Genomic DNA, 13,572 nt, shown 5'->3' with positions numbered 1-13,572 from the left:
AGACCATAAAAAATATAGTCCAGTCATTGAGTCTAGCCCAAATAGGAGAATGGGGACATGGGGCACCTGAACTACAACCCCTGTAAGACATTGTGGCAGCTCAGGCAGACACCGTTTAACGTTGAACCAAACGAAGCATTTCGATTTGGTTAGATGAACTGCAACAAAACATTTCCACATCAAAATATTTCTTAGCTTTTCGCTCAGGATGAAAACAAATGTCTAAATAGTGGAATTTCTAGTGGGACAGAAATTCATCCATCTCTACAATTTACCTCAGAAGAGTTTCAATTGGACAAGCAGGTTATTGACAGAACTGTGTGCTGTGACAGAGAACAAGAGCTGTACCAGACCCCCAGTAAAGCAGAGTAGTTAACTCTGGCTTCCCTTTCATCTCCCATTGCACAGCTACTCAGGGAAAAGCTATGTGAATGGCTGATGGGGAACCAGAGGTAGGAGAACACCTAGGGAAGGCAGGGCTTCACACCCAGGCTCTGTAAACTGGATGATGAAGCTGGGGCTGATCAGAACTTTTACTTATGGTAACTTGCTACAGTTTATGGTTATTGAGATTAGCTCCTGCTGATAAAACTCTTGTTGATAACTACTATACAATCAATCCACCATCTTATACACCCACACATACGTGCAGGCGCGCGTGCACACACACACACACACACTTTTCTGTGGGTTTGCTTCCACCCAGACTATTTGCAATGTGCTTTTGAGGAAAGAAAAAAAAATTGTGTAATTATTTAAAAAAAAATAAAAATAAAAGAAAAAGAGAGAGAACCAGGCAAATTGTCACTGAAGAGTCACTGAAATTAAAAGCAATAAGAACCACAAGGAAGATTTTTGTGTTAACTTGTTTGAAATTTCTCTGTTTTTAGGCTCGCTGTGTGCTATGGAAAGTAATTAACATTACTGATGACTTTTCCTGTTACTTGGAGACAGAATACTTATTTCAAAGATGCAGATAAAGCTCCTCATTTCTGCTATGTACTGCTATGGAAACTTGGCTGTCCAGGCATTTAACCTCACTTATTTATTCATTCCACAGGAGTAAAAGATATAGGCCATACATATATAATTAGGAATATTTATAGCCTGAAGTTTCAAACCAAGCTTCCTGGCATTTTGACAGCAGAACAGGGCTTTCCCCAACCTATCGCTGGCACCTTGTTAAACAGGTGTGTTTAAAACACAAACTGACCAAAGTTTTATTGACAAAATTTTAGTAAATACACCAAAAAAACCCTATTCAAATGGAAAGTTTCAATCCAAGGTTAAACATTTCTCAGTTACTATTCATCTGAGAAAACTATTGATGACAATTGGCCCTTATGCAGGAAGGGGAGAAGGAGAGAAAACTCTTTGAAATCCATTAGGGATCTCACAATACCGATTCAATTTATCCAGGGAAGTACTTAAATACTACAGCGATTAAAACTATAGAAGACATTAAGTTTATGAACAGGTGACTAAATACTATATTTAGGCTTGATATGATTAGATTTTTATCAGTAAATGTCAGTAAACGTTGATTTCACTGTACACACACAAACCAGCAAAAAAACATTTCCATCAATAATAGTAAAAAATGTAAAGATAGGCAAAGTATGAAAAATGCTGCTTGAGAACTTATACAAATTAAATATCCTTAAATCAAACCCTAATATTTTGACATGTGATGTTGACAATTTGTGTTTTAATGGATATAAAAGTTTAACTTTTTGAATATCAAGGTCTACTGCCCTCCCCCCAAGTTCCCTCAACTGTGAAAATTCAAACAGATAAAATTTGGAGGAAAAATGCTTAAAAATGAACAGCAATATTATCTGTCAAAATTATATTCACAAAATATTGAATTCTGCCAAGCTTAACTACATTGTATTACACATGGTGGCAGAATTAAGAATGTGGGGCAACCTTAGCTTTGCATTTCATGATTTCTGGGTACTTTTGCAACCTTGATCTCTGCCAATTAAAATGGGGATGCTCCAGATGACAAGATAACTAATTCTCTTGTTCCTGATCATGAATAATAGTGTTCATTATCTGTTTTCTAATGATGTATAGTTCTTTTGGAATACAATTTGCATATAAAGTTAGGTTTCTTTATGTTGTATTTAAAAATGCTTGAGGATCTCTCACTTTTTTATATTTAAATTTCCATCCAGAGAGTTTGATGAAGTTCTTCATTAGGTGATTTTTCTTCTGAGGGTTCTAGAATGTAGTGAATGTATTGTAATGGCCATCTCCCTCCCCCCATTAGTGGGGCTGAAGGCAAGTGTGGTTTAAGAGAGAGGCTGGGGCAATTAAAACAAAGTAGTGTTCTGGGGGAGTTGGAGCTGCCTTTTGCCAACTCTGGGAAAGTAGATGCTATTGTGGTGGTTTGACTGTACAAAAGTTTTGTTGGCGTTTTTCGACATGGTCTCTCCCCTCCTTCCTCCAGATACTCTGATGCTACAATATTATTCTTTCCATTTGTCTGATAAGTAGTTACAACATTTTTTTTAAAACTACAAGAATTTTTAAATAATTTGCAGACAAAGGCAGTGTATTCATAATTTGCCTCATCTTTCTCCTGATTTTTTGACATTTGAATGGAAAGCCACTGTAAGTATTAGAATAGTGCTGAAAATCTGTCATGGACTACATGACAAAATGTCTTCTTATTGCACAGGAAATGCCATGGTTACCTCTGACATAATGGGTAGGCAGGACTGAGATATCAAACTAGGGAAATCAAGAGGAGTGAAAGATGGAAGGAAGTTTATTAAAGAAAGAGACAGAGGTAACTGACAGGTGATGTTCAGATTTTCTTTCATGGCTATGTGTTTTGGCAACCATTTAAATTAGAATATCTACTCAGATCAGGGAAACTCTACAATACACTCATATGTCCAGCCATGATGGAAAAGCATAGATATTTTTTTCAGTAAACGCACCAATAACAATACTTTGCTGTACCATAGTAGGCTTTCCAATGACTTGAAGAGAAATGCTTTTGAAGCTTACTGAAGAAAAAAATGGATGATTCAAGCATAATGAGATACTGAGCCTTTCACCTACAGATCATGGATTAAAATGATGGACTACACTGGTAACGACTAACGGTCTTTCTTGTCCAACAGCAGCTCAATGTCCTATGTGCGAGGAGCTGGGTGATCTCATTTCATAGCGGATAGGTTTACACATCCAAAATAGAAGTTAATAGTACACAGGTGACCATTTCAGCAGAAAAGTCAAGAATTAGATGACCAAAGAACCAAGAACTGAAGAGTAGAGTGTCTAAACTGCCCCCTCAGTCCTACAGGTGGTCCCTTTCAAAAGAAAGGCTAAGTCATATTGGTGGGAGCAGGATAGAGAAGCTTGAGTAGCTGTTGCTCGTGCTGTATCAGTCTTGTGGATAGACAAAATTTCATTCTTCAGGGGGGTCAAATTTGGAATCTTCCATGAGTACTAAATTAAATTTAGTTTACAGGAGAGAAAAAAAACCCACTTTTGCCAAGATCCAAGCACAATGAAACTACCATGAAGGAATTAGACCCCTTATACAGATCCACACCACATAACTGAAAAATAACATTAAGAGGTTTTTGCCCCTCTGTTCACACCTCTTTCACTCCACGCAACCTGCATGACTAACTGCTCCCTCATGTCATATTCTCACTCATATCGGCGCCTTCTCCCTTCTCCTGCCATCACATAACCCTCTCCTCATTCGAATGCAATTATTTCAAAATGCCTAAAACCCTAGTCTTCCCTGCAAAAAAATTAAATAAGATGTCTGAAAATACAACTGAACAAATCCAAACTAGAACTGTGGCAGTATCAAAAGGTATGAAAATCTTCACTGTCCAATCACAGTGTTCTTAGTTGCATCCCATCTCCCATTCTTCATTAGTACACTGTCTATTTAGATGGTAATCTCTTTGGGGCAGGAACTTATCATTACTTGTCTGCAAAATGCCTTCTGCACAGTTCAGAATATACAAATAGATACCACCTGCTTGTAATAAGAACCTGTTCACTACATTTAAAAAATCTAGGAGTAAAACGGTACTTTATGAATTGTATAGTAAAAGTAAAATTATGCGTAATGCTGATACATCAGTCTAGCAGATTAAGCAAGCGATACTGTGGTGCCGTAAAATACATACAGACATGCTGTAACTTTGAAGTGCTCATATGCAATTCTGTTTAATAATGACTGCACTGAGGATTGCTTAGCAACATTTGATACCACACTCTATATTCTAACAGCAGAAAAGCAAAGGTTGACTTGCCTGTACATTTGACAGAATGCCATTCATTTCAGAACTCTATCTAATTCTATAGGCATGGGGAGATGTTTTACATTAAAGCCTTTTTAACAGATGTGGAGGTGTTAATATAACAGAGGCTAAGGAGACAAGGATAAAAGTGTTGCTGAAAGTACTTTTACTCTTATTTTTGCAGCCCTTCTCTTTTGCAAAATAACAGATCATATTAGACTGAACATCCAGGGACCTTACATAGTTTTAGTTGTAATATTATTCAATTATTAGGTCTGTTCCTTTATAATGTAAACAGATGTATTACAAAACAATAATCTTCACTTATTTTCAGCTCATTCACACCTGTGGTTTAGCATCTGTGATGCTAGGAGCACTCTTTTAAAAAGCCATAAAACAAATAAACAAAAAATCCCAGCAACAACAAAAACAACAAGCAGGTGCTGAAGAGAAGATGATGAAATAAATATTGCTGAAAATATAAGCCACTTAAAATAAGCCTTTCCCCTTCTATGCCTGCTGTGTTATGCCCTTGTGTTAAAGAGTGAGGAAGCAGCAGCAGAAGCAGCATAAACGTATTTATTACACAGATGGCTTCTAACTCCATATTTACAAAAGCTTCAGAACTTACGCAATCTTGGCACACACAGTGCACTTCCAGTTCCCATCAATTCCCAAAACACGACACTTGTTGCAAACTGTGAGTTTGCATTCTTGGCACTGGTCCCCCCTGTCAAAGATTAAGCCCAGGTTTTTCTGACAGCGAACACAGACCCTGCCGCGGTCCTGTCGGCAATGGCGGTTTCCACCTTTTCGTCTCACTTCCAACAACTCATTCTTCAATTTCCTGGAAATAAAAAATAGAGGGCACTTTAAATCTGAGATACCACTGGGATCATAACATTTCATGGTAATATTCTGTATCCTCTTAGGTTCAAGTAACAGAGTCTCTAGGCAATGTGTATAAAATGATAACAGGATAAGAGTGCTAAGCACTATAAAAGACAACAGTAAAGAAGAGCTATGCAAATTTAAATTATATTTTCACACCAAACCCCTTTACAGACAGACATACTAATTACACAACCACCCCACACTGAAATGCAGCCCTACATAAGATAAAATGCACCAGTTATTTAGCAGGTCACAACACCACCATACTTTCAGCTATGAAAAAGTATAACGTAGCCAACTGGAAACTGCAAGGTATATATAAGGAGGCAAAATGTAAATGCCTTAGTATAAATTTGGCCAGGACATTTGGGTTAACATTTCTAGATATGTTCATGGAGGATAGATCCATTAATGGCTATTAGCCAGGATGGACAGGGATGGCGTCCCTAGCCTCTGTTTGCCAGAAGCTGGGAATGGGCGACGGGATGTATCACTTGATGGTTACCTGCTCTGTTCATTCCCTCTGGGGCACCTGGCATTGGCCACTCTCGGAAGACAGGATACTGGGCTAGATGGACCTTTGGTCTGACCTAGTATGGCCCTTCTTATGTTCTTAACATGACTGTCCTTGCAAAAAATACTAGGCAGTTAATACAGATCCTGTGGTCAAGGCATCTGCTCTAAGGTTATCTGGAAGAAAAATCTCCAGTATCCACAGTGTCATCTAACATTATGCTGAGACATTGATTAAATAGTACTTATTCAGAGAAGAAAGCCAGTTAAGTTCCCACCACCACAAACACACAGACGATTATGAGCCTAAAGGTTCAGTGACAGATTGAACAGTGCAGGAACTGATCATTTCTATAGATCAGAAGAAAAAGAGGAAGAACTATTTCTTTTTTACTTTCTATTATCAAATTAATTGAGGAAAATTAATTATTAATGTATCTGATTAGGATACATTTATCATGTCACAATAAATATTTGGAGAATGGCATAACATACATGATATCAAGTATCAGAGGGGTAGCTGTGTTAGTCAGTAGCCACAAAAACAACGAAGAGTCCGGTGGCACATTAAAGACTAACAGATTTATTTGGGCATAAGCATCTGAACAAGTGGTTTTTTTACCCACAAAAGCTTATGCCCAAATAAATCTGTTAGTCTTTAAGGTGTCACCAGACTCCTTGTTGTTTTTATAACATACATGGTGTTATAGGTTTTGATACCAGTGAACTTAAGACAAAATTAAGACAACACTGCTTTGGCTTCTTCAATTATTTTTCTTTTAACTAGCAGGGCTGATTGCAATTTTGATTTTCTTTTCTGAAACAAGTATAATAGGCTCAAAATACACTGTTCCTTTATCAGTATTCATCCAGGGGAGCTTAGCATTGGGTGCCTAACATAGTGGTATATAAAGTGATTTAATGTGCGATAGCTTAGAATCAGTGAGACCAATAGTGGGTCTGAAACATTAAAATGATCGTGTGCACAGACCCCTTCCCCAGCTGTTCACACAATCTGTAAAATACAAACTCACCCTCTTCCTGAGCTTTAATAATAAAGTAAGCAACAAGGTAAATGATCAAATCAAACATTCTCCCTGGGCATGCTACTCCTAGGGTTCCTCCCTCAACCCACATTCTTGATCTCTGCCCCACCCCCAAACTACCACTCCAACCTCCCCTTTTCAAACAAGACAGACAATGAGTCACCTGCTTCTGAACAGAATCTCCTTAGTCCTTTCGCAGCAGGTTCAACACCTGCTAGCAGGCAGTTTCTCAAGCAAACACCAAGCACATCACAGATCGCTACTGAAGAAACAACTTCTATCATAACAAACATGACCTAATACGCCGTCAAGCCTACTTTTCCAGAGCTAGTCACCACTAATCTTTTAAGGGTGTTGGTGTTTATTTTTCAGAAGTCATACAACAGAACTAGCTAGTATACCAATGTACAGAGACATGTAAAAGAAAAAACTAAGAGTACTATAATGATATTGTATGTGTGTCTAAAATTAGAAGACATCTTCTATACCAGTGTGTATAGATTTATGGAGCTTGTACACTGGTCACATATGCAACACTTTAAAAGTAATTAAAGGGGGGAAATTATGTATTTCACCTTAAATAATATCTAGTTCTGATATACTATTACATTGTTACTAGAGGCAAGAAATTATTAGAATCTGCAGGATATAAATTTAATCTTTGAAGAGTGACTGTATTTCTCCATATGTACAACCTCCCATTGAAATCTGTATATGGATCTTTCCATAGATGCAAAGGCAATCGTTAACTTTAATTACTAAGCAAAATCAACTTCACATTCAAAGGGCATTTTTAAGGTCTCTCCATGAGAAAGCAAAATTCTACCACTCAACCCAATTCCAGGGTCTGGGACTGTAGCACAGCACAGCTATTCTAGCTTACAGGCTGAAATAGCAGCCTCAGCCTCTCTGCACCAGTTGTGCCTGGTGCTGGGATCAGGAAAGTATATGAGGTCCATAGTTCTTTATTACTCTTTGGTTTCGCTTCACTCATTAAATAGCCTATGTGGTTCCTGTATGAAAAGAAGCTGACTAGAGGTGAATACCATGAACCATCCACCAGGAGTACTTTCTCCACTGTGATATACTGCATATATTGTTTAAAATCATGATGTGACTGATAAACGAACTAAATTATTTCACAGTAATTCAAATTCTGATTCTTCAAGCTCTAATCTACTTAGTTTATTTGGTAGAAAAGCACATTTGGTGTGAGCAGGATTATGCTTCATCCAAATAGTACATTCTCTATTACTTTTTATAATTTATGTCTATTTGTTAACGCTTTGGTGGGAAACTTGTATCTCTACTATAACAACATTTAGGCATGGTCTACCCTACACAGTAAGGTCAACGTAAGGCAGCTTACATCAATCTAATAATGTCTGTATACAGGTCCATTCCGCCAACATAACTCGCCTGCTACATTGACTTAATTTATCCATCTCCACAACAGATGTAGCGCTTCAATTGATGTTGTTAGGTCGACGAAGAGGCAGTGTAGACAGTGCATTGTTTACGTCTACTTTACTGGCCTCCAGGTGTCCCAGAGTGCTCCACTGTGACCGCTCTGGTGAATGTTTTCAATCCTCTGCTCAGCAGCCAGGTACACAGGAAACAGCCCCTCCTCTGTTAAAGCCCCAGGAACTTTTGAGTTCCCAATTCCAGTTTGTTCAGCATGGAGAGCTTTCCTTGGCTTACAGCTGAAAGTGTGGCCTTCAGCTCATCCTCCACACTGGTGGAGAGGCTCTCTCAGATAAGACAAAGGCGAAAGAGCATAGGGATGATGTGTTTAATGAGATTATGACCGCCTCTGGGACAGTGGACACCGAGCACTTTCAGAGAGAGAAATCCTCCACGCTCTCTGCTCTGTGAGCAAGACAGCAGCCCAAGAGAATGAGGTGGCCTGCAGCAGGAGATGATGGGGATTCTGAAGGAACAGACAGACATGTTGAGGCATCTGGTTGACCTTCAGGAGAAACACCTTGAGGCTAGACTCCCTCTGCAGCCCCTGCAGAACGGCATTCCTGCATCGCCGTACTTCCCCTCCCCATCTCCCAAACATTCCAGGAAGTGAGGGGGGCAAAAGTTATATCCCTCCCACTCCACACCAGAGGAGGGTACTAGCAATAAAAGGTGCACATACAATAATCTTTGACAGGCAAGGCCACTGTATTTAAAAGACAAGATTATGGTGTTTTCCCCCTTCTAATTTTACTCTAAAGACTGTCCAAGGTTACATTATTTTCCTGATCTTTCACTTCCAATATATTTGTGCAATAAAAGTCAAGGTCCTGAGAATGAAATAATCTTTACTACATCACACAATAGGGGAAGAAGAGGTCCAAGGAAACTAAGGAAACAGAGCAGATTTGCTGGAGACAGAAACCCAGCAAGCACAGCAAGGTTCACAGTATGGGAAGGCACAACTCAAGAACAGCACACATTACTGTGGGTCATCACTAAATCGGGTTTTCAAAGCATCCCTGAGACACATTGCTCCACGCGGAGCTCTTCTTATTGCCATGCTATCTGGCTGCTCAAAATTAGCAGAGAGCCTATCCGCCTCCATGCCCCACCCCTGTGGAAACTTCTCACCCTCTGCCTCACAGGTATTATGGAGCACACAGCAGACAGCGATCACCATGGGGATATTGCTTTCACTGAAGTCTAACCTAGTAAGGAAACTGTACCAGAAATTCTTCATATGGCCAAAGGCACATTCAACCACCATTCTGCACCTGCTCAGCCTATTCCTTGCTGCTGTCCAGGTGTCCGGTTGCATGAGCCATGGGAGTAAGGGGAAGGCTGGGTCTCCCAGGATCACTATTGGCATTTCAATATCACCAATGGTTATTTTGTGGTCCCGAAAGAAAGTCTCTGCTTGCAGCTTTCTGAACAGATCTGTCTCCTTAAAGATGCGAGTATCATGCCCCTTCCCAGACCATTCCATGTCTTTGTTGGTGAAATGGCCCCAGTGATCCACCAGCGCTTGCAAAACCATAGACAAGTATCCCTTTCTGTTTATAGGGCGCTACACAACGGCAAAGGAATGACAGCACAGTAATCCCTGGCAAACACTACCTTGTTTCCCCCGTGGAGATGCTTTCAATTTCAATTACTGCTAGCACTGGTCATTAAGAAGGTGGACGGAGATTTTTATGGATCACCTTATTTGGCTTTGTATTGGTTTTTATATTTTAGTTTTCTGGTATCTTCAATGTCACTTCAAATGGTTGTACAGTGTTGCCAAGTGTCTCAGTATGTATTTGCTCCATACACACAATTATTGTTTGTGAAGTGCACTGCCATTACAGTGTCCTCCACTTGCCATATACTTTCACTTTAAGAATTGTAACCGGTGTTTTTGCATTATAAATAGATTTACTGATTTGTTTAGAGTTGTAATTATTTCTTACAACACTAAACAAAGTTCACTTATAGAACATGGCAGGCAGGTCTGAGCTGACATCTGAAGAATATCTCAAGTAGGATTGTCCAATAACCAAATATTCTGTTCAGGTGAAAGTCCCCAAAAAGCCTGAACAAAAAAATTTGTTTCAGGTCAACCCAAAACAAAAATGTTTTGAAGTTTTCAGCGAACTGAAACATCAAAAAATGTTTCATTTCATGTCAATCAAAACATTTTGGTTGACTTGAAACAAAATGTTTAGTTTCAATGTCAAGGCTTTTAAAACATTTTTAAATTGTTTTTTAAATAAAATTGGAAGTTAATTTGTAATAAAAAGTCAACACGTTTAGTTGCTGAAATGGCAAATGAACCATTTCAACATTTCTCATTTTTTTTCTTTATTTGAATAAAATAAGATGCCAAAATGGACCCAAATTCATAAACTGTTTCAGTTGACGTGAATCTGCATATTCTGGTGAAAAAAAGGTTTCACATGAAAAATTTTGCCCAGCTCTAATCTTGCGTCTTACAAAGTACAGCAGAACATACATAAAACCTTATTCTTTCAGCTAATGAAAGCTTTTTTTCCCCCTCCTGTCCAGCAGAAAAGGAGAATAGTCAATATGATGTATTGAGGACTGCATAAGAACTGCAAGAGAAGGGTTTTTTGGTCCTGCTTGCAGGCTAGAGGGCTCTGTAGGAAAGCATCTATCAGAGTGAGTATGGAAAGAGACTGCTTCAAGCAAGTTTGGGTTATGTAGTGTCTCATCGTCTCTTGCTGATTTGGGGTCCTTGTGTGTTATTGCTCTGAATTCTAAGAAATAACATAGTGTTACGCTGCAACCTTCCAGCCAGGACCGGCTCTAGGCACCAGCAAAGCAGCATGTGCTTGGGGCAGCACAATTCCAGGGGCGGCAAAAAACCTAGAGCCGGCCCTGCTTGCAGCAAGAATATTTGTGTTTTTATCTAACTTCTCTGTGTGTATGCAGTGAACATAAAGCGTCAGGACAAAAATCCTTATTCATAAATCTTATAAAAAGAAATAGCCCAACTTCAGTAAGTCATTCCACATCAGTAAACTCTCTGAAGTGATGGAAAACTTTTTTTTGCTGAAGTTGCTTTAGCAACAGGCAGCCCTATTTCAGAATCTATATACATAGATAGCTGTACTCATGGAGTTTAATAAAGCCAGTGCATGGAAAAACTGCTTAGAGTCCACAGGCTTTATATTTTCTAGATACTCACCAGCCTGAGTTTCTGGATTCTTGCTTTTCTCTCCAGCTCATCCATTATCTACAAACTATCTTTAATAACCTGACCAAGCACTAGTGAGTTCTAGCCCTGCCTCTCTGCTCCTCTGTGATAATGTGTGTGTCTTGGTATCTCAGGATTCCCCAACGGTGCTTGGTTGACCCTTTGAATAGAAAGGTGTGACTTTTCTTGCCTTCCTGTGACGCTACACCCCATATTCTTCATAGAGATATGCTTATAATATGAATATGGCATAACTAAGATATGTTTTATGCAAGATGGGTCATGTGAGGTATCATTGGGAAGGTTATGATTTACTGAAGGTGATTATCCAATTTGTATGCATGTATCATTTCTGTATCTGAAGTCAGAAATATTGACCATGTAATAATTACAACTATGTTTTTACCTGGGAAACGTCCACTGGACAGTATGCAAACAGCCTGGATGGGCCATTAGGAAGGATAATAGGGCTTTGAAGAAGCTAATCTCCCTCCTTCCCGAGAAGTTTCCTGGGATGCTGCTTTAACACTGCAGGGTCATGTGATCATATCACTGGTACCGGACACCATTTTGGACTTCTGGTATTTTTCCACTGGAAGGGATGGGGGTCAAAATAGGAAACAAAGGATTCCTGCCATATGTAAATCCTATTTAAGGTGGGGAGTGAGTTAATCTTGGCTCTTCTCCATTGCCTCCCTGCCCAAGAAGGAAGACTGCTGAAAACACCTGAAGAAACAAAGGAACTAAGCGGGGGGGGGTGGGGGAACCCCAGGCGAGAAAGGTCAGCCTGTGATGGATATAACTGCAGATTTAAGCTGCAAGCAGTACAGTTACCTTCAAGAAACTCTGCAACCTGCATAAAACAACTTTTAGGGTGATAAATTACTATTTGTAGCCAATTTTTTTAATGTATTAAGCCTAGTTTACATGTTTGTTTTATATGCTCATTGGTCTGCTTTGTTCTGTTTGCTATCCCTTATAATCACTTAAATTCTACCTTTTGTAGTTTTTAAACTTATTTTGCTTATTCTAAAACCCTGTTTGTGCAATTCATAACTGGGGGGCAAAAAGCTGTGCATATTTTCCTCCACATTGAGGGAGGGAGCGAATTTCATGAGTTTACTCTATATAGCTCTCTATGCAGCACAAGACAATATAACTTTGGGTTTACACTCCACAGGGTATGTGCACCAGAGTGCTGGGCAATTCCCTGAGTTGAGTCTTCCCACACAGAACTGATTGCAGACACTGTGTGATTCTACAGCTGTGTGTGTGTGTGCAGCAGGACAGGGTGAGGGAGCCAAAGCTGGTGGAATGGGCGGGCTCAGTGAGATCCCAATACGTCAGGTGGCACCCCAGAAGGGGGGTCCAACCCATCACACCTTCCCATCTAAATCAGGAGCTTTTAGTGATTATTAGCATAATCACCCAATATTTGTGCAGGTGCAGCTTTGGGGGCAGCAGGATAATAATCTCTGACCCTCCAAACACTTTGTATGTTCACGTTTTATTCAATATTGCATAGGCCTGTTCAATTCTATATGGTAACTCTAGGGTTACCATTCGTCCGGATTTACCCGGACATGTCCTGCTTTTTGTGTTAAAAATAGCGTCCGGGGGGGAATTTGTAAATCACTAAAAATGTCCGGGATTTCCCCCCCATGCAGAGCGAGGCACGGCTGGGAGGGCTGCAGGAAATTCAGCTGCTCGCATGGGGCTCTGGCAGCCAGAGCCCTTCCCCCGCAGCTTGCCGGGCTGGACTCCGGAGCAGCTGTAGAGCTCCTCCTCCCCGCCCCCCCTCCCCCGCACTCTGAGCCGGCCGGCCTGCCTGCCGGGCCGTTTGCATCGGGCCTCGGCAGCTCCTCCTCCCCTGCTGCCCAGCGCCCCACTCCGGCAGCACTGTGCGGGGGCAGGGACCAGGTTATGTGTTGCGCTGGGGAGCGCAGCCACGTGTCCGGTGCCGCACAGAGCCCAACACCATGTTCTGAGCGGCAGGGTAAGGGGGACAGGGGGCAGGAGAAGGGGCAGGGAGATTTTGGAGGGGGCAGTCAAGAGACGGAGGGGGGGTCGGGAGTTCGGGGGGTGTGGAGAAGGTTTTGGGCAGTCAGGGTACAGGTAGGGGGTAGGGTCCTGGGGGGCATTTGGGGGGGGGGTCTTAGGAGGGGGCAGTTAG

At 40.6% G+C, this 13,572-nt stretch overlaps 1 protein-coding gene across 2 annotated transcripts in view; it reads right to left on the bottom strand.

Moving 5' to 3' along the window:
• Window positions 1-13,572, bottom strand: part of LOC113406332 (synaptotagmin-like protein 5) — a 96,187-nt gene that overhangs the window by 69,421 nt on the left and 13,194 nt on the right. For both annotated transcript variants that reach the window (XM_026650543.1, XM_026650544.1), the window contains exon 2: window positions 4,912-5,127. In XM_026650543.1, the coding sequence (XP_026506328.1) occupies window positions 4,912-5,127 (216 nt within the window). The remainder of the gene's footprint in view (window positions 1-4,911; window positions 5,128-13,572) is intronic.

Source organism: Terrapene carolina, unplaced genomic scaffold, assembly GCF_002925995.2.
Source record: "Terrapene carolina triunguis isolate 2854851 unplaced genomic scaffold, T_m_triunguis-2.0 Scaffold26, whole genome shotgun sequence".
Lineage (NCBI taxonomy): Eukaryota > Metazoa > Chordata > Testudines > Emydidae > Terrapene > Terrapene triunguis.
The sequence above is the reverse complement of the archived record's forward strand: the minus strand, read 5'-3'. Positions and strand labels throughout refer to the sequence as shown.